Source organism: Neopelma chrysocephalum, unplaced genomic scaffold (assembly GCF_003984885.1).
Source record: "Neopelma chrysocephalum unplaced genomic scaffold, ASM398488v2 Primary Assembly neopelma1_119, whole genome shotgun sequence".
Lineage (NCBI taxonomy): Eukaryota > Metazoa > Chordata > Aves > Passeriformes > Pipridae > Neopelma > Neopelma chrysocephalum.
The window spans coordinates 7,822,302-7,842,838 of record NW_020897781.1 but is presented as its reverse complement, the minus strand read 5'-3'; the positions used below and the strand labels follow the sequence as shown (position 1 = coordinate 7,842,838).

Here is a 20,537-nt window from a genome sequence, read left to right as displayed (position 1 = left end):
AGTAACTGCAACGTTCAATTTTACTTAATGTTACACAAGAGCTCTAAGACATTTACATACTTACAATCTTAGATAAACACAACTACATTCCATGATTTTCAGAAGGAATCATGGAACACCCCCCCCCAAACAACAGACAGGGACATTTGCAGCCCAACTCAGGGCTGCTTAGATACTCAGACATTAGGCTAAAAGGCCTAATTCACTCTCACTGATTCAGAGAAGCAACTAAATGAGAGCCAAACAAGGTACATCAACATGTACCTTAACTTGCAGTCACCTCCTGCATTTCTCTCAGTCACTCTGGCAGCATTTATCACCATGCTCAGATTAGCTCCTGTTTCAACAAATACTGGAAAGGTGAATCTTTTTCCCTAAAGAGGGTCTACAGCATAATTAGCAGTAAACGCGTAATTAGTACTAAACGCTTGTAATCCACAGTCACCTTCCAGAAAAAACAACTTCAAGGAGCTGTCGGTTCAAACCATCAAATCTAAACTACTTAACGGTGTATGGAACCTTTAGGCTTCTGTTGAGAGCAAAAGACGCAGAAAACAAGTTTATAGATCTGTAATCAGAAACGTCAGACAGCAAGGCAGCACCAAGGCTGGTTTTATATGCACCAGCAACACGTCAGCATGAGAAGCATCACAGCATGAGGGAAGAATTCCTGCAAGAATATGTTAGTTACCTTGAGCCTGATTTTTATAATCCTCCCTGGTACTTCCAGTAATCTCGGCAGATCTGAGCAGAGGACTTGTACAAAAGGCACTTCAGGCATTTCAGCATTCACCTGACATGCTTTAACACAGGGAACAAACAAAAAGAATGATCTACTTTGGAACTTGAGAAATTATCCTGCTCTGGAGCTAGCAGGATGCAAAAGGAGCCAGGTGGCCTAATTCAAGTGCCAAAATGTACCTCAGTGGTATCACACATCTTCTGGGAGATGCAGCTTCCATCAGGAAGCTAGTTAGATAAGTGCCATGGAGAGCCAGGGCTGGGAATCCATGGAGGTTAGCTCCACATGGCACACGGATCCTGCTCCCACCCCACCTCAGTCTGCTGCAGACTGCTGACATCCCGGCTCACATGCTCCATGGAACGCTCTGAGTCATGCTGCTAAGGCTGGAAAATAAACGGGTTTTAAAAAGCTCTGCCTTCTGCAAGCAGCACAGCCAGCCTGGGGAGGCTGAGGCCACCACACAGACACTGCTGCCCGTCTGCCCAAGCCCCCCTTTGTGCACCAACTCCTCGTGGCTGCATGCAAACACAGCGGTGAACAGACAGCTACATGCACTCCACTTTAAGAAAAGAGTTAAGCCTTTTCTTAAAGGCCTCTTTATTTTTTTAAATTCCTCCAAAACATAAATTAATTTAAACAAATCAGATGCAAAACACCTGCATTTTAAATTAGCATATATTTTACTGTATCAATCACAGCAACCTCATACAGTAAGATACACAAAAATAGAGCATGGTATCACTTCAATTCAACACAGGTTTGTACTACAGGATTCCATGACATATATACAGAGGACTTTTCTTTTTCAGAGCAAGTGTAGTCCCTGCTCTGGTCACCGTAAAAATTACGTGGCATCACAGTTTTAGTTATTCACTGTAGTGTGAGTAGCCATATGGAAATTGAACTTGTGAACTAGAAGATACACTGTAGAGCAGCCAAACAGGCATGACACTGCAGAAGGTGAACAAAACCAAAATAACCACCGAAAGGAAAACCACCTTTAGACTGCATTGTAATAGTAAAATTGTTTTTTAAATTCTTCACTATATACATAAGGTATCTACATTTGTGTCATATTTATATATATATATATATTTATAAAAAACATACAAGATTTTGAAAACCTTAAAATCATTCACCTAAGCAACATTCACCCCAACCTTTAGGGTCAGCAAGGCAGTACTTGACCTTGACATTATGTTCAGTTGCAGTCCCTGATTGTTAAACACATACCATTCACTTTGTTTCTTAGTGCAAACTGGACAGTAACTTATTGTTCTCAGCCCTCTGTAAGACCCAGGTTCCATCTTATTTCCATTATGCTTCTGACACCCATTTACGGCTAAAATTATTTTAGCTATTTTACAATGTTAGCCTATATAATTTCCCCCTCTACCTACCTGAAGCCCTCCCCCCACCCAAAAAAATGTAAGACAAACAATCATTCATGCATGTTTGTGTCACACAGGGATTGATGGACACTGAATTGAGAAGCCTAGACTCTAACAGTGGTTAAAAACCCCTAAGTGAATCATTTCAGTGCAAAGTGGACTACATAGTTTACATCTCAGCTAGAGTTCTTTACAGATATTTTGAACACATTTAGTTCTGCACATCAGATTAGGTTGCCTGATACTTTGTGCTAACTAGCTAGTTGGAATAAGGGAGTTAGGATTCTTATGGGTTTCCTTTTAATAAAAAACTAAAGTCTATTCATAACCAGGTGTTGTTTGGGGGTCAAACTGTACAGAGCCCAGCACCAGGGAGTCCTGATTCTCAGCCAGGGCTCCCAAGTACTACAGCAATAGGCAAGGGTCATTATCTGATTCACATCCATAACTGATGGGTTCACTTGAACAGGAGTCACAAATGAGCTCTGATTTTTAACCAGGCCAGTGCTTTACTTGCTGGACTACACTACGGACTTGGCAATGAATTTGGAAGCAAGCATAACATTAATACTTACAATTTCCATAACCACAAAGAAAAAGCGTGCACTGAGAAGCAAAATCCTGCAATTCTTAGACAAGACTCCACTCAGACTAGTGCTAGTCTTATCAGAGGGGGAAAAAAAAAAGAAAAGGCAGATTAAAACCAAGAATTGATCAGAGCCAAGAACATCAGTCTGCCAGAGTGGCTATAATAAGCTATGAAATAAAGTACAAGGAAAAACAAAAGGTCACACCTGAACAAATAACCCAGAGAGACTTCATAGTTATAATGATTCTACCGCTTTTAAGAACTCAACATATTAAATATTTATTAAAAATAAACTGTTTCCAAATCACCTATTTACAGTACAAAGAACAGTACTTAATACATGTGCAACAGAAAGTAAAGAAAATGGATACTCATCTGAGAGGACAACACTCCAGGCATCATCTGAGTGACACGGATACACGTTCACCTCTGTAATACCATACAGTAAAATCCAGAAGGATGATATTGGCAACACCGGAAAATAAAGCACATATTACCCAGATTCAGATTACATAAGCTTGAGAAAAACAACTGGGAGAGAAGGGGAGAAGGAGGAAACAAAGACAAAAGGAAGAGATGCCGTGGTGTTTGCATTTTGGAGATCAAGAAATGCAGACACATGTCAAAAAATAGTCCTTGTTGGCAAAACAAGCCATTCTCATATTTCCTGCACATTTTGAAGTCATACTTTATCAAAAACCGGCAGTTTTGTCGCTCATAGAAAATGAGAATCTAAATTCTCTGGCTTTATCTTCAAGCCCTGCCTGGCTTTGTTTGGGCCAGGATATGACTGCGATGTAATAGAAAAGTGTGATGTCACTTTTTAAAAATACAACAGCTGCCAAGTTTTAAGGAAAAATGTGCTCTCTCCCCATTTAAATCGAAAAGCAATGATCATTTAGGAGTCACCTAAATTATAGCAGCATGAAATCTAATGGATCTGCAGCATCTATGAAGCCACAAAAACCAAGAACTGGCACCTGATCACTGAACCATGGTTCCAAATATTTGGACATGTGGTTTTGGTAAGAGGTCAGTGTGGAGTCAGAACATTAGTTAGGATAGCCCTTTCCCCTTCCCCTTCCCTTCCCAAACAGACTAATGGGGTCTATCTATAGACCACGTGGGACAGCTGGGATGATTTATAGTTTAACTGGTTGTTAGGAAGGAACCTGTGGAGCTCGCTCTTCCTACAGCACGGGTCATAGTAGTAAGCATTGAGGCAAGAGTCACAGGAGACCTTTGAGCAGAAGGTGCAAGTGTTGGCAGCTCCGGAGCGGTTACAGAAGCCACAGCGAGAGGTGCCCGAAGGCTTGGATTTGGAGCTGAACTGAGCAGCTCTGTCTTGGCTCTGAGTCTGTGATGTGTACTGGGACTTCTCCCTCAGAGCAGACGCAGGTGACAGGCTGTCGTTTGGGAGTGGTTTGATGGAGTAGGTGCTCTGCTTCACCGCTGGGTATTCCTGCCTCGAGCTGAACAGACTGTCACACTTTTGGCAAACAGAAGTGCCGCAGGGTACCCCACAGTTCTGGCACTTGGGGGAAGCTGTCTCTTTGGCTAGGTGGGTGCGTTTGTGGTAAACGGGGTTGGCATCGCTTCTTAACAGCCACACATCAGGCTGTTTAATAGATTCTTGTCTTTTAAAATTCAACATACCTCTAGAATCGTGATCAGTATATAAATCTAAGTCCTCTTGAGCAGAAAAATAGGAGCTGTAAGGGACGTTTGTTCTTAGCATGCCATTGTGATGAGATGAAGTTGGCAAGTACTCGTCTGAACAGCCGTGTGGGGAGCTGGACATGGTCAGCAGAGAGGGCGACGGGCGGATAATTTCATCTTTAATGTCGTCTTCCGCATCGACCAAAAGCGGCTCTTTCCTGAGGCTCAGGGAGCTCATCAAAGGTGGTTTCTTACTTTCCCAGTAATTATCGTACGTATCCACTGACTTGGAAGGCTTGCTCACCTTTGGCTTGAAGTAATCTTTAGAGGCCCGTTCGCTGGCGGATTTCTGGAGCACCATCCGTGCCATGGAGGTGTTGAGGTTCTCCTTGCACTCCACGCGCCGCTTCATGGCCTCGGAGCAGCCCCGCACGTCCTCACTGCTGTTCTTCCGCTCGTTTATCACATCGATCTCTGAATAACCCTTATCCTTCACTTGCAAGTGAATTTCGAGAAGCTGCTCGCATTCCACTTTGGCCAAAAAGAGTTCAAAGGAAATCATTTTCACTTGGATGGCATCGACCTGCTCTTTGAGCTTATAGGTTGTTCCCAGTTCTGGGACATAGCCCATGTAGTTCAGGATCTGCCTTACATCATCTTCGGTCAGAGCAGACTTTACATAATAAACAAAGGGTCCAGTGTAGGTCTAAGGGGGAGGGGAGGGGAATAAAAGGAAAACTAGGTTACAAATTCAGTGGTGGACTAGATGTTCAGATAATTCAGTGACAGAGAGCATTATAATTAAATAGAATAATAACGACTGTGAACACATGCAACTCCCTTGGCAAGATGAGCTCGATTTCTGCAGCCCTCCTGTTCAGCAGATGGAAATTCCACATGAGGCAAATTCAAAGTAGGAGAGCTTTCATTCAAATTAAAATCCTGATTAGCATAATGTCCTCCCTGGTGATTTAAATCACTCTGCTATGCACTGACATTAACTTTTATGCATACCGGACATGTCTGCATTACAGGAAGTCTACCATGAAAGGCAAAAGGGCTGGAATTTCGGGAACTGCCCCAGCCAGGAGCAAGCTGGAGGCAAGAGGAACCCAAAATTACTGCAAGAGGGCCAAACTTCAGTTCAGCTTTAAATGGACTTGAGGTGCACACTTTTTTCTGTACTGTTACTAAACAGTTTCAAACATCAGTTCTATTTAATTTAATATTAATTCAAAAAACTCCCACTAAAATAGCCCCAAAAGCAAAGACACGAGTTTCTGGCACACCTGAGGGACATGCTTAACCCAGTTCAGCCTGCTCTGACTGCAGGAGCAGCATCTTTGCCCCAAAACTTAAGTGTAATGAAGATTTATGGAGAGATCCTGAAGAAAGGCAGTTTCCCCTTGGGGAAACAGAGAACTCTCAAATGTTCTAATAATGTCCAAATTCTCTGCTAAACAGTGAAACTGTCTTTTTAAGAAAAACAAACCAAAATACCCATTGCCAGTGCACACAACTGCCAAGGACTGCAGACACCAATCCCAGCAGTCTGCCTATCCAGCTTTCAGGCCTCAAAACTGTTCTTGTAATTCAGGTGCAGCATTCACTACTGAAACATTGCAGCAGCTTTGAATAAGCATCTAAGAACAGGTAAAAGACAAAACAGAAAACTCAACAGCAGAGAGCCCCCTATGTGATTTCCAGCACCCAAGCCCAGCAGTGTGTGAGTTCCCTCTTCTCTCTCTGAGATCCTGGCATAGGAACATACATTTGAAAGTACATTAAAATCAAAACTTCACGAACTGAGAACTGACAAGCAGATAAAATATATCCTGAAAGCAATTCTTTTGGAGAAGTTCCTTCACCATTATCATGCAATTTGTGTGAAGCTCAGCAAAGCACCCACTTGAACACATGCACTGGGCTTAGTACTTGTGTCCAGTAACAGCTGAGGCAAGACAGAAATCTAACTCTGAGTGAAATTAAATCCAACTCAAGGGCTCACCTTTGTGAAAGTATCTCCAAGTAGAAATAAAACAGTGTAGCAGGGCAGGCTGAACAACAACCTTAAACAAGCTCTTTTTCTATTTTATACACATTATAACTTCAGGTAGTACTTGTACTTCTGCTCTTGGGATACTCTCACCAGCACAAGTTCACTTATTTTACACAGAAACTTTCCTATGGCTTCTGTTTATCAACTGTATATAGACAAACATATATATCATGCCAACAAACAGAAAAAAAAAAAGGCTTTAAAGGAACTGCATGAAATGCATTAACAGAAAGGAAAACAAATCATGCTCTCACTATGGCTACACAAAAAAATGTCTTACCTTGATATTTTTGAACTCCTTTTTCCAGGGGTACAGAAAGAGATTAATTCCAACTGTCTCGAGCATGTTGAATGCATTGTGGAGACAATGTAAACTGGAGGATTTCACAGATCTCAGTGAGTTTTCAGCCATCTCATAAAATTTAATCAACCGGAATCTATAAAAGGGATCGATCTTGGGAAGGCAAAGTAAGGCCGCTGCTGCCACTCGCAAGTACTCATCGTTAATGGGACGCTGCTTGTTGTCAGAGGCATTCAGTTTGCACTCGTGGAACTGTACATACTTCCGAAATAAATCGTCTTTGTATTTTGTATCCATTGAAATCAGTGTTTCCCTCGCGCTGGGGCAGCTACCTCGTCTCTGTCATGGCTATTTGGCAGGAGGTTGAGTGTCTGGCATCAAGAACCTTCAGCAGTGGCAACTCTCCTGGAACAGAAACTGAAAACAAAGACAAGTCACCCCAGATGCCCACAGCATCTCCCTGCCCCACAGGGCTCTGGAATCCTGCTCTCACAGAGCAGCAGCTCCCACAACAGCCTCTCCAGGACTCCAGAACAGCGTGAGCAGCCACAGAAATGCTGCTGTCCTGCTTCTCACTGTCACTCCCTGCTCCCCTCCCAGGTCCCTGCCCAAGTCAGCACCACCAGGCAACACTGAGAGCTCGGTACAGCAGAGCTGGGCAGGCTCCAGCCCACACTGAGGTTTCCCTGGCTCTGGGAACCCAGGCAGAAGTAACAGCAAAAAACCGCAAGAAGAAGGATGAAGATGAATTTTTAGAGTCTCTTCTCACCATTTTATTTTTCCCCTTCAGTTCACAAAACTTATACAAACATTATTTTAAACAGTCCCTCGGGGGTTTTTTGTCCCTTTTTTTTTTCCTATGCACAGTGATACAAAGTTTAAAAAAATTCCACAGAGAAGTTTCACTTTGCTCATCTTGGTAAAGCATCTACTTTTTTCCCCCCTCTCGTGGTACAGGACTGCCCCTAAACTGAGAGGGTTTACTCACTCTGCTTTTCGATTTCTAGCATTTTCTAGGCTTTTGACAGCCACTGTCATTCCCTGTGCTGGCACCCCCAGTCCAGCCCCGTGCTGGGGCAGCTCTGCAGCCATCTCCAGAGGACCCTCTCCCCTGCAAACCACAGCCCAAGTTTCAGCTGAATGCTAGCAGCTGCAAACACAACTGACATCTTTTAGGCAAAAAAGCTACACCTGCCACCTTCAACTGCTTTATTGAAATCGAGCAAAACCCGTTTCTGTGTTTCCAGCATGTGCTTTTGTTGGCAGGAATAGTTGCTTTTATGGACACACTGATCTACATTTTCACTTCACTGAGCTCACACACTGCACTGAAGTAGCTGGTGACAAAAGAAGCTCCCAAACGAGGTAATTAACAGGCCAACCGACTCCATCTCGAATGCCCGAGGAACTCGTGATCAAAAAGCAGACCACAGGCTTTGTTCTTTACCTAAAAAGACAACCCAGCCCTTGAAGTGATGGGAGGTGGGAGAAATCAGTGCAGTGTTTCAGTTGTAGTCAGTCTGAAACTGCACTTCAGAGAAGACTTTTCACCCAATATTAATAGCTGCTAGAACAGTGATCAATTCCCCCCACTCCTGCTACAGTGAAAAATCACTGCTGAGAGCAAAATTAACTGAATGAAAGGAGCCAAAACACAAAATACCAACAACCAAGAGGCCTGGAAAACAAACAAACAAAACCACCAGCCTAGCAGTTAACACTCCCTGATGAAAGGCTATGCTCAATGCCAGCCCCGTAGGGAGAAAGTTAAGTAGCAGTTCGGTTTCTGCTCCCAGGCACACGGTGCTGGTGTCAAAAGCCAGGCTGTGAATCACAGGAAATGTGGAGTGCTAAATTAACATCTGAGCATAAGGGCCAGGAGCAGTTCCCCCTCTCTCCACGTTCCTCCCCCCAAGTTGTGCAGGATGGATCTGTGGACAAAGACAGCAGAGCCTCTTCCTTGGCAAGAAGAGCTGCACAGGAGACTTGGAGAGAGAGATCTTTGTCTGGCACGTCAGCGAAACACCCCCAGGACACGGAGTGATCCCGTGCTGACAAGGAACCGGAGTCAGAATGAGAGTTCCACCACCCCCACTGCCACTACCCACCAAACAAAGCACTGGGTTACACGGGAGAGATGCCAGGGGCAGGAGAGTTCCCAGATAAAAAGTCCTTCACCAAGGCCTTGCAGATGGCAGCCCCTGCCAGCCCTGCCATGGCACACAGGTCAGGGCTCACAGGGTCGAACTGCAAACCAGGACAGACCAAACCCCCCGGGCTCCGTCCCAGCCCCCGGCAGCACAGCCATGGTTACAGGCTCGGGAGCCGCGCGGTGCAGCAGGCGCGGATAAATATAGGCTGAACAGCGCACTGGTGACAGAGCACAGCGAGGAACGAGGCTGTTTGCTGCTGCAAATTATTGACTGAAAACCTCAAGATTTCCTGGAGATGCAAGAATAGTAAAGGTGAGAGTCCAGTGTCAGCCGGTGGGACAAGAGAACGTTCCTACCCATCTCCAGGGCCAAAACCTCACCCGAGGGAACCAACTGCCCGACCACGCTGGACCACTCGGCTGCACAGAAACCTTGACAGCAGCAGGGGACGGGCAGTGAGGTACACCCTCCTCCCGAGGTACACACACACTGCTCCCACCGTGGCCGAGGGCACCAGGAACGCCAGACCGTCGCCGAACACCTGACAGGGCTCCCGGACACAACGGCTCCCAACGGCCCCCGAGCCCCGCCGAGCGCTGTCCGCCGGCGGAGGGGCGGCCAGGAGCCCGCTGGGGGCCGGTGGGTGCCCGGTCACCTGTTGCAGAGCCGGGGCGAGGAGCCCCCGGGCACCGCCGGGGCCTCCCCAGCGCCCGCCGAGCCCCGGCTCTGGGAGCCGCCGCCGCCCCCGCCCGCCCCGCACAGCCCCCGCCCGGCCGAGCCCCCGCGCCGCGGCCTGCCCCGAAACTCACCGCTCCGCTGCGTCGGCGGCGCCCGGTGCCCCGTGCGCGGCCCCCGGCGCGCTGCCCCGCAGGGAACAGGGAGCGCCCGCCCTCTCGGCTCGGGCAGGGCCGCGGCGGCGGCGACCCGGAACTGAACGGCGGCGGCGGCGCTTCCGCCGCGGGACGTCACGGGGCGGGGCGGGGCGGGGCGGAGCCCTCAAGGCCGCGCCCCCGGGGGCTGCGGGGGATGGAGCGGCCGCGGAATGTCTGCGGGGCTGTGGCGGGACCGGCCGTGGGGCCCGCGCGGTGCCGGGAGCGGGGTTCGCGCCGCGCTGGGAGCCCGAACGCGGCCCCGCGGCCGCCGCCGGGAACGGGAACAGGGATGGGGCCACGCCCCCGCGCCGGGCCACGCCCATCGCAGCGACCACGCCCACTGCGTGTGACCTCTCCCACCAGCCATGACGCGTCATTTGCATGACCACGCCCACAGCGGCCGGTCCCGCCCCGGGGCGGGGCGGGGCCGCGCGTGCGCAGTGCGCCCCCTGGCGGCGCGGCGGAAGATGGCGGCGGGCGGTTCGTCGCGGGTCCCGGAGCGGCGGCAGGACCCGCTGTCCCGCCTCACCTGCCCCGTGTGCCTCGAGGTGTTCGAGAGCCCCATGCGCGTCCCCTGCGGACACGTGTGAGCGCCCGCCGGCGGACGGGGCGGGGGGGGAAGGTGTCGGGGCTGGGCCCGCGGGGGCTGCGGGGCCTCGGGAGGAGCCGCGGCTCGGGGGGGGCTGGGGGCAGGGGCGGCTCAGGGAGGCGGCGGTGTGAGGGCAGGGGCTGAGGGCAGGGGCTCCGCGGGCTGCTCTGCGACTCGGCAGCGGCCGAGGGGTGACCTGGAGCGTCCGTGAAAGGGAGAATAAAAGAAAAGCGGAGGCAAAAATAAAGCTGCTATTCTTGCACTTTCGGTTCCTCACCTTGCTGAGGGATGCGGGCGCGGAGCGCCAGCACGAGGGAGAATGGCTTCCCGCTGCTAGAGGGCAGGGTTAGATGGGATTTTGGGAAGAAATCCTTCCCTGTGAGGGTGGTGAGACACTGGCACAGGTTGCCCAGAGAAGCTGTGGCTGCCCCTGGATCCCTGGAAGTGTCCAAGGCCAGGTTGGACGGGGCTTGAAGCAACCTGGGCTAGTGGAAGGTGTCCCTGCCCATGGCAGGGGGCGAACGAGATGGGCTTTAAGGTCTCTTCCAGCCAAACCACTTTATGATTCTCAGCGGAAACCGAGGGCACAGAGCCCTGTCCAACAGCAAATAACGCTGGGCAGGATGGCCTGGGATCCTCCTGCTCCTCCCTTGGTGCCCGAGTGCCAACGGGCTGCTGCTTTCCCCGATATCGAGCGTCAGGACTCTGTTATCCCTGCGGGCAGGGAGGGCAGTGGGTGTGGTGCCGGTGCCCGGGGGGGGCTGTCTCACCGCCCGCCCGTTTTTCTCCGCCGCAGGTTCTGCACGCCGTGCCTGCAGGAGTGTCTCAAGCCCAAAAAGCCGGTGTGTGGTGTGTGCCGCAGCACCCTGTCCCCTGGGAGCAGAGCTCTGGACCTGGAAAAGCAGATTGAAACCACAGAGACCACTTGCAATGGCTGCAATAAAAAGGTATGAAGGTGGTTGGAAATTAAGTGCCTGAGGTGTGCCTGCTCAGCCACACTGCTTAGGGGGGAATAAAGTGCTTGCTCCTCAGCTTTCAGCAGAATCGGGTCAAAATGTTCATTCTGATATGTGCTAAAGGTATTTGATAAAGGCAGCACCCAAATGTTGACATTCTTTCCACAGTTTTTTGTTGTTCAGGAAGTGAATTTCAAATGAAAGAGGCTGATTTTAAAATTACAGTAAAACATTGCTGCTGTGGCAATGTCCTTGTGAATGAAACAGTGTAATGAAACAGTGCCTGTGGGGGTTAGAGAGTGAGCTCTGGCTCCTTAACAGAAATTTGTTTGGTTTTTTTGCAGTAGTCACGAGTCAGAGTTGTCTTGCATGGCTGGGGTATTCCATGGACTTACTGATTGTTGTGTCCTGCATGTTGAACACCTGTGTGACATCATTCCTGGGTTTCCCTTTCCCTTGCTGAAGTTGAGCTGCTTAGCCCCTTATACATTAAGTGAATGTATAAGAAAATATCGTAGCACATGACAGAGCAACAGGAAAAAGATAATTAGACAAACTAAGGTGAGGGTAAGGGTTCAGTTAGTTTCACTTTTTATTTCTGGGTAATTTCTTCATTCTGTCTCCATTCCAGCTGAGAGAAAACTGCAGTGTCTTGAGTTACAGCTTCCCTTGTAAATCTGAGTTTTCATCAATGGGATTGAACAATCAGCATTCAGTCTATACCAAGAGCTGTCCTAAAAGCCGAGTTATTTTCCATACCCTCTGTTCTCCTCAGTGAGCAGGTGAACTGGCTTTATAGGAAGCTTTTGTTTATCTACTATAGTATGATATATAAAATAGCATGTAGTATAGGTTAAGAGAAGTGAGCTGTCCTGAGCAGGGATGTGTGTAACATAGTACAGGCAGCAAAGTTACAGGTTAACTAATCTGTAATCTCAAAAGTTTTCCACCTCACCAGCTGAAGTATTTGGATTTTCTGCTTTAACACCTGTACAGAAAGCTGCTCTGGGTTACATGTTTGCTGCTTCTGCTTAGAAGTGTAGCAGGAAGTGCAGGTGGTTTGAGCTAACCTGCTGTGCTGTTGTTGCCTGCACAGATGTACCTCTCCAAGATGCGCAGCCACGCAGCCTCGTGCTCCAAGTACCAGAATTACATCATGGAAGGTGTGAAAGCTGTGACTAAAGAGCCCCTCCACAACACCAGGTAACAGCTCTGCTCTGAAGCACTTGGCTTTTTTGTCACAAAAAGGAATTTTAAAGTAGGAGCAGTCTTAGTACCTCCTCGCTCAGTTTGGGTGTTAATTTTTATATAGTTAAAAACTGAGCCTTAATCCTGCAGCTGACTGTGCCCAGGCAAACTGTGCTGCTTCTGCTTAGTCCATGCACAGGACATCTTTAAGAGTAGGGTATTCTGTACGATGTAGCTAGGTTTTTAAAAGAAGCTTCTATCTTTCTGTCTCTTAGTTGTACTCACTTATGATGAGGGGAAGTAGGAATTGGTTGCAGTGCACTCATATGTGGTACCCTGTGCATTTAAAGAGAAGGTGATAAATGGCACTTGGGACATTTGTAGAAGAACAGTAGCTCAGTCTAAATATGGACAATGTTGAGTTCCTTAAGCTGTTGTTAGGAGTTTACAAACTGATTGTTAAAATTAGCTTGTCCTAATTGAATAAGTAAGATTATTGCTTTGAATAATTTGTATGTGTAAATAACCTCTTTTTCTCCTCCCCCCCAACCAGGAACTTCCCAAATCGCTTCACCTTTCCTTGCCCGTATTGCAGCGAGAAAAACTTTGATCAGGAAGGGCTGGTTGAACACTGCAAAGCATTGCACAGCATGGATGCAAAACAAGTGGTAATAAAGAGTCTTGGTGCAAGAATTGCAACGAAGTCTAGTCTTAAAGCCCTTTGAAACAGTGAATTAGAGACTTTCTTTTGAACTAAGTGCATATAATTATTCCTGTTAGGTCCAGTGTGGCTCTGCTGGTCATGCCTTTAACTCTCATGTAATTCTGCTGTTGGCTTTCAGTGCATTCTCTGGAGGTGACTGGTCTCTACTCTGACTGCAGCTGGGCCACATCCTCCTTTTGTATTTGAAAAATGGCAGACACTCAGAGTTAATTGGACACAGCAAATTAATAAAATATAATTTAAAAAAAGTCGTACATTTAACTTTCCTCTGTGCTGTTTTCAGCAAGAAGATACTATAAGCCTTTGGGGAAAATGCTTGCAAAAAATACTATACCATTCTAGTAGTCTTTCTGTGTTACTTCCTGTTATGCAAGAGGAATTGCAAAACATGGAACTAAATTTGAAACTTTCATTTTTCTGGGAAGTTTTTTGGAATTCCAAATTAGTCAGAAAAAAAAGGTCCTTTTTTCCTCCTGGAGAGAAGTGATCTTTGCAAAGGAGACCAAGGAAACTTCCCTGTTACTGAGAAATAAAGGCTGAAATCTTCTAAAGCAAGCAGCTGTGGTGAGTTCTGATTTTCTGAATGTGGGAGACAAGTAAGCTGTTCCATTTCAGGGATCTAAGACATCAGTTAAAATTGTCTGAGGCTTTGGTATCAAATGTCCCAGCAAGGTATTGGGCAGCACTTTGCATATGGAATAGTGGCAGCACAAACCTTGAACTTCAGCCCTCCACACTGTCCCTGCCCTGCCCTCCCTACTGCCTGTGTAAAAGGATTTAACCATTGGGGCCTAATTGGCTTTTTTGGGTTTTTTCTTGAAGGTTTGCCCGATTTGTGCCTCAATGCCATGGGGAGACCCAAATTACAGGAGTGCCAACTTCATGGAGCATCTGCAGAGGCGACATCGCTTCTCCTATGACACCTTTGTGGTATGTGTATCCCTCCCCTTGGGATGCAGCCTGATGGCTCATAAACCTGGCCTGGGTGACACGGCCACTGCTCTTGATGCCTTAAAGCCCCTATTAGTTTTTTATTTTTCTAATTTTTGTAAGCTTTATAAGTTTTATAAGTAGTAGAAGCAGATTTTAAAAGCAGCAGCCCTCGTTCCCTTACCCTGTAGTACAAGTAGTTTACAGATTCCTTAACCCTCTTACCCCATTCCATGCTCCCTATATCAATCCTACCCCTGAATTCAGTAGGAATGTTTAGTCTCTTGTCAAGGCAAGGCCTATACTGTTTAGAGAACAACCATATCTAGGCCTAAACAGCAAAACAGAGTCAAGAAGTAGGTGACTGTGTACCCTCTGTACCCCGAAGAAGATGAAGACTGATGAAGAGAGGGTCTCAAAAAGCCCCCAGCCCCAATTCCCAGGGGTGGGATGGGGGTGGACCAGAGCAAAGGCTACGGGGTGGACACACTTGGGATTGGACAGATGGTGTTATAAAATGTAACATCTCAAGCACAGCGAGCGCACGTCCTGTAACATCTCTTGCCTTGGCACAATGAAACCCTTTCCTTATCTCACCCTCCATTAACTGCTCCTGAGGTTTTTTCTTAGCACCAGCTGAGCAGGCATCACTGTGAAACCCCCCCTGCACATGGTGTCCTGGGAGGAATTGGAGAGTCAAAGGGAAGGACAGCTTTTGCTGCTGTTATTTGTTGTATTAACCAGCGTGGCTGTTGCAACAAAGAGTTTCTGTCCCCTTTGTTCACAGGATTACGATGCTGATGAAGATGATATGATGGAACAGGTTTTGATGCGTTCTTTGAGGGATAAATGATCCAGCTAGAAGATTAACTGTAAAACCAAGCTTCCACAAGGGGGAAATGCCCAGCATCCTTGCACTTCTCCCTGCACATCCCAAGACTAACTCAGGCATCCAGAAATATGGAAGACTTTAATCCTATCTCAGTTTCAAATCCTGGTTTGATATTTCTGTACCACTCAAGTCTTTTGGTATCATGGTCTCTTGCCATTCAGCCCCATCAGCCTCATTTTTCTACTTGCTTCACACAAAGCTTAATTGTAGATCACCGTGTGGGAACCAAATCTTTTTCCTTTCCCTGTGCCCATTTCTTGGTTTCTTTGGCAGTTGTGTTCCTTTGACTGTCTAAAAACAGATACATTCCAAATGGAGTGGCCTGAACTAGTTAATAAATAATCTCTTCCCAATCTCATTTACATATCCCAAGTGATAGTACGTGAGGTGTATTTGTAGCTCTGTTTCCCTTTAGTGAGACTTCCAGGTGCTAACTGTAACTGTCAGACCAGCTCTCATTTAAAGTGACCTCTGATACCTGTGATTCCATAATGTTTCCCAGTGTTTCAGTCCTTACAGGCAGCCTCCCAACTGTATGGAAAACATATCCTCACTATGAGTCTTCAAACTGTAAACTTTCTTAGCAAATCTTTGCACTGTGTAATCAACTAGTCCAAAATACTTCAGTTCTATGCATGATGATTACTTTCCTCCCTACTCTTGCTATAATTTCTAGCCTGGAAAATTAACTTAATTGTTGGTCTTAGTTAAAACACATAATTTTTAACTATATTAGCAAATATTAATCATAATTGCTGGCTTTATGATTAAATTGGTGGCTTTGAAACTGGTTTTCTAGTGATTTTAAGCCTTATCCTGACAGGGGAATTCAGAAGGTTTTTTCCAATACCTCTGCTTTCTATTTAAACTAAAATTTTCATATATATTCCTGTTTTTTCCATCTCTCAAGGCAAGCTGGTGGCAAAACTTAGCAGTAGTTCATAACGCTTTCTTTTTGCATCACAGATTTAATCAGGTATTTTGAATTCCTGTTCTTCATCTAAATGTTCCCACAGCAGCTGAAGCTGTACTTGGATGGTTTCCCATCTAGCAGTATGTGTGTAGAGTCAGGTGTAGCTTTCAAGAAAAATTAAAATATAACCCTGAAAGCAGGATGACAATTCCAGTCTGTGGTCAGTGGATACTCTGTTTTCAAGCCTACACTTTTAGCACAGATTCCTTAATTTGATGTTTTCAGTAACTTCACAGACAAGCTGTTGAGATGTAACAGTCTGAGACACCCGACCAGAACTCGTAAATCACTTCAGTGTTGAGATGTCTGATGTAAGCATTGCAATTGGAGCAGTGGACCTGCACCACCCCAGAACTGAGCAGTCATTAATTGGAGCAGTAACCTTACTCATCATGCTCTCCAGACTGCAGTGAGCCTTACCCTGAAAATAATGAAACCACCCCACCAAAAACCTCTGATCAGACTTTGTGTCCAGCCAGACCTCTAACACGCATCAGTTGAACTTGGGTTCAGTGTGTTTTCCCCTTGGTATGGGCTGTTACAGACTTATCCCTAAGTACCTGCGTGGGGACTGGAAGCTCGGTCCTGGAGGGTGGGAATTGTGGGATCTCATGGTTCTGTGGGAAAGAAACTGTGTTTGAAGGTGGTTATTTTAATGCTTGACCTGCAAAGAGATGACAATTTATTGGGGGTTGGATGGGGATCTCTGGGTTCTGGCTCGAGTGCAGTTTGGTGATGCCCATTGCCAGGAATCCAGATTCCTGCTACTGTTACAAGTGCACTTCCATGCAATTCTGGTAAAATGTTTAAGGAGCAGTTAGAGCTTCCGAGCAATTACTTTGTCATGTTTTTGACTTTTGAAGACAAGTTACAAATAAAGCCATTTAATTTATAAAATCCTATCTTTGTGTCACCCCTTATCATTTTTTCCTTATGGAAGACCTCCCGAAAAACTCTTCTTGCCAGTTGCATAACTCTGTAGAGAGCACAATAGATGTTGAGAAATGCAGAAACTTTAACTTTTGGCTTCCGTTAAATATTTTGTACTGATTAGTTGGAACTTTTTTTATAATCTTTAAAGGAGCTTATGAAAAACAGTTCAGCTTGAGTGTGGATCAAGTTGTGCTAGAGCTGGCCAGAGCACTGCAGGTGCAGCCTTGGGTGGGATCCTCCTGTGATCCACGGAAACAACCTCTCGAGAGTCCAGCAGGGCTTTTCTGTGGAGACCACTCCAGCAGCCACAGCAGAGCACTGGCTGGAAAATGCGTGCTAGTTGTGCTTCAGGTTTGGTTCCAGGAGTGAGGAGTGAGCAACAGCAGCATGGACAGCACTGCTTCCATCTGCTGAGCACCCCTCGGGCTGCCCTGAGACACACACGGAGTCCCACCGAGCCCAGCTGCTGAGGAGCCTCGTGTCTCCACACCGCTGACTCCATCAACACACTCAGACGTGTTTGCACTCGTCCTACTGATGATACCTGTGGGTTGATGTGAAGCCGTTCAGCTGAGAGAGGCGTGTGTGCTGTGCACACCTCGTTTGGGTCATTAAAAAATCCTTAGTATAGAACAAGCCGGTCGGGGCTTCCAAACCCTCGGAGTGTCCCTGCGGAAGAAGTGAAGCAGCTCTGCCAGAGCTGCTCTCGCCTCGTCAGCACCTGATCGTGCAGCCGCAAACCCCGAGCGCCCATTGTGGGTGATAATGCAATCGGGCCGGCTCGGACCTGTGAAATTCCCCATGTCTGGCACAAGGAGTCAGCCTTAGGAGGACAATTAGCACAGAGAGACAGGATGGGAGGAGACAGGCTAGCAACGGAGCTATTTTATTAAGTGCATCTTTCTCCAGCTAACGACTGGCCTTAATAGGTCTGACAAATTGTTGTCAGCGTTAATTGCCTAACGCACAGGCATTGCTTCATCTGGAATTACAGTGGTAAATCCCCATGGTCTCCTTTTGCTGTGGGGATGAGATCTTGTCAAGGATCCCATCCATAATAAAGCATTGGTGGTATATTCCAGGTCCTCATGTCACCTGATTGACAAGAGAATAGCAAATTTCCTTCGAGGCCCTTGGTCAGCTATCCTGGACAGATACTGGTGAGACCAATGCAGGAAGGATTAATCAACCAAGGCTGTGTTAAGTCATGGAAAAGCAAATGAGGGATGTGCTCATAGTCCTAAAGCTTTTTTTTTCCTTTTTAAATGTACTAAAAATTTTAATGGGGCATTTACCTGTTTTGGGGCTGGGGTTTTATTTGTTTTTCTAATGCAGAGCTTTATGTCACAGTTGCATTTGTCTGTGCTTCATCAAAAGCAACTCACTGTTTTATGGACAAATTCCATTATTCTACAGGTGATACAAATGAGGACTGTTGAAACCACTATGAAACCTTGTTTTTCCTTCCCTACTCCTTCCCCAAAACTCCAGAAAATACTTAGCACTTAGTGAAAAATTAGTGTCATTGCTACAGACTTGGGTCTCTCTTCTAGTTCTTCTCACATTTATTCTGTCTTTACCCCGTACTCAGACGTTTTGGTTTAAACAAAGAATTCAGTGGAGCTTCTGGGAGCTGCTTTAGTCCCCCATGCAGAGTGTGACGGTCCCTTCCCCAACCCGAGTGCAGGGGATGAGCTCCCCCGCCCCGCTGCAGCGGTGGCCGCTCGGCGAGCGCTGACAGCAGAGGGAGGTCTTGCATCTTGGAGAGAGCGAGGCTCCCTCCTCCCGGCCCTGTGCTCAGCCCCGGCCTCCTCCACCGGGCTCAGAGGCTGCGGTGGGTTCCAGGGAGCTTCTCCAGCCTTGCAGTGAGGTTTCACACCCCATCCCCACAGCTTATGGTCAGCGCTTCCCTTCACCCCACCACAGCCTCCCTTGGTGCCAGGTGCTCTGCTCTGCAGCCAGATATTCGAGATGCTTCACGGAGCCATGGGGCCAAAGAAAGTAATAAGAAGAATTTGTAGCAGATCTGTTGCTCTGGAGGTGGTTGGAGTGTACATGTGAGCTCCTTGGGCCAGTCCATGTGGGTCTGGGATTGGAGCTGTGCCACGGGGTGGTGGCCAGTCTGCTCTGCCCTAAGGCTCAGCTGCTGCCAGAACCCAGTACTTCAGTGCAGGGTGGGACAGCTGAGAAACCACTGCCACTTCCAGCCCATGAACTATTGCAGAGCTTCCCCTCCCCTCTGTGTCCTGCTCTCTGTCCTGTAGCATCCTGGCTCACAGGCACAGGCAGGTCAGGTCACTTGGTCTCGGTTCTTCCCCTAGCACAGGCAAGTTTTTTCCACATGCAGTGATTGGAACAGATCTGATTATTACCATTTCAGAAAGAACAGAGGAGCAGGCTTTGCTTCTTGAAAGAAAACCACCTCACTGTGTTCCTTGTATGAGTGTCCCCAGTGCAACCACATCCGTGGCAGGTGGAGGATGGTGGGGGGGCACTGCTGAGGGGTTGGGGGAGGCACCTGCACAGCACCCGGGCTGCTGCCCCCTGCCCCAGGGAGTGCTGCACCTCTGGACCCCCGAGAGAAAAGGGGGGGACCTCGCCTCTGTGATTTGCATCCCCCAAGGCCTTCAGGGGCACATTTTCCCTTGAAGTTCAGGCTGATCCAGGGATGAGTTTTGCAGATAAACACCTGCTGAAAGCCATGGGCAATTCAGCAGCAAAGGAGGGATGATCCAGCTCCAGAGCACGTGGCTGCAGGGTAAGAGTTTGCAAATGCGTCTGGTCTGGGCAGGATGCGCGTGGCTGGCAGGACAGGCTTTCCAAGCTGTTCCTGCCCTGAGGAAAAGCTGACAGTGAGCTCAGTGCTGCAGCCGTGCCAGTGGAAAGCTTTGCTCCCACTTCTGCATTTCATGTGGTTGTGGCTAAAGAGTAACGCGTGGTCAGCAGGGGCTGAGTCACAAGTGGCCCAGCACACGGTGCTTTTCCGAGTGGCAGGGCCAGAGGAGGCATTCCCAGCAGGACCTGTTCCTCCTCCTCCTGCAGCCCTGCCGCCAGCAGCTGTCTTGGCCCGGACCTGAGTGCTGCTCCTGCAGCAGGTGGCTGGACCCGTGCCCTGAGCCCTTCCAGCAGGGAAACCCCCACGTGAGCCAGAGGGATGGGATAAGCTGGAAGCCCGGGCTGAGCTTTCTAACTGCCAGGCTGGGGGGAGTGGTACAGCTCTGCTCACCACTGCCCCAGCACCCGCTAGCAAGGCCTGGACACCTTCCCGTGGGCACATGTTCCCCGGGAAGGGGGAAGCCAAACAGAGCGCGTGCCTCAACAGGGCTGTTTGACCCACACTGCCCGTGGGAAGGAGCCAGGTGAAGGCAGGAGGGAAGAGAACAGAGGGCAGCTTGCTGGGCGGTTGCTGCTCGAAACCTTCCCTGCATGTCCGGACAGGTGCTCCTGACCCCTGCCAGAGGGAGGGAGTCACCGAGGGCCGTGCGGGATCCATCCTGCTCCTCTGCAAGTCATTGCCTCTTCCCGGATGATTATTAACCTTTATTAACCTGCGGCGAAGCCTGCTCCCTGCCGGACTGCGTCC

At 48.0% G+C, this 20,537-nt stretch overlaps 2 protein-coding genes across 4 annotated transcripts; one reads left to right on the top strand and one right to left on the bottom strand.

The window, feature by feature from the left end:
* Window positions 1-1,305: 1,305 nt before the first annotated feature.
* Window positions 1,306-9,831, bottom strand: SPATA2 (spermatogenesis associated 2). Of its 3 annotated transcripts, none has more exons than XM_027697457.1 (3): window positions 9,707-9,830; window positions 6,724-7,161; window positions 1,306-5,090 (listed from the first exon to the last, which is right to left on the bottom strand). In XM_027697457.1, exons 2-3 carry the CDS (start codon window positions 7,039-7,041, stop codon window positions 3,834-3,836), a joined length of 1,575 nt encoding a protein of 524 aa, XP_027553258.1. In that variant the 5' UTR covers window positions 7,042-7,161; window positions 9,707-9,830; the 3' UTR covers window positions 1,306-3,833. The 3 variants fall into 3 exon arrangements, with proteins under 3 accessions (XP_027553258.1, XP_027553259.1, XP_027553260.1); XM_027697458.1 differs by having other exon boundaries at window positions 3,834-5,090; window positions 6,724-7,149; window positions 9,707-9,831; XM_027697459.1 differs by lacking the exon at window positions 9,707-9,830 and adding an exon at window positions 9,397-9,455 and having other exon boundaries at window positions 3,834-5,090.
* A 362-nt stretch (window positions 9,832-10,193) lies between these two features.
* Window positions 10,194-16,923, top strand: RNF114 (ring finger protein 114). The gene is made up of 6 exons (XM_027697452.1): window positions 10,194-10,355; window positions 11,155-11,305; window positions 12,411-12,517; window positions 13,056-13,170; window positions 14,049-14,156; window positions 14,944-16,923. The coding sequence occupies exons 1-6, from the start codon at window positions 10,237-10,239 to the stop codon at window positions 15,007-15,009; spliced, it is 666 nt and encodes a 221-aa protein (XP_027553253.1). The 5' UTR covers window positions 10,194-10,236; the 3' UTR covers window positions 15,010-16,923.
* The last annotated feature ends 3,614 nt before the right edge of the window (window positions 16,924-20,537 follow it).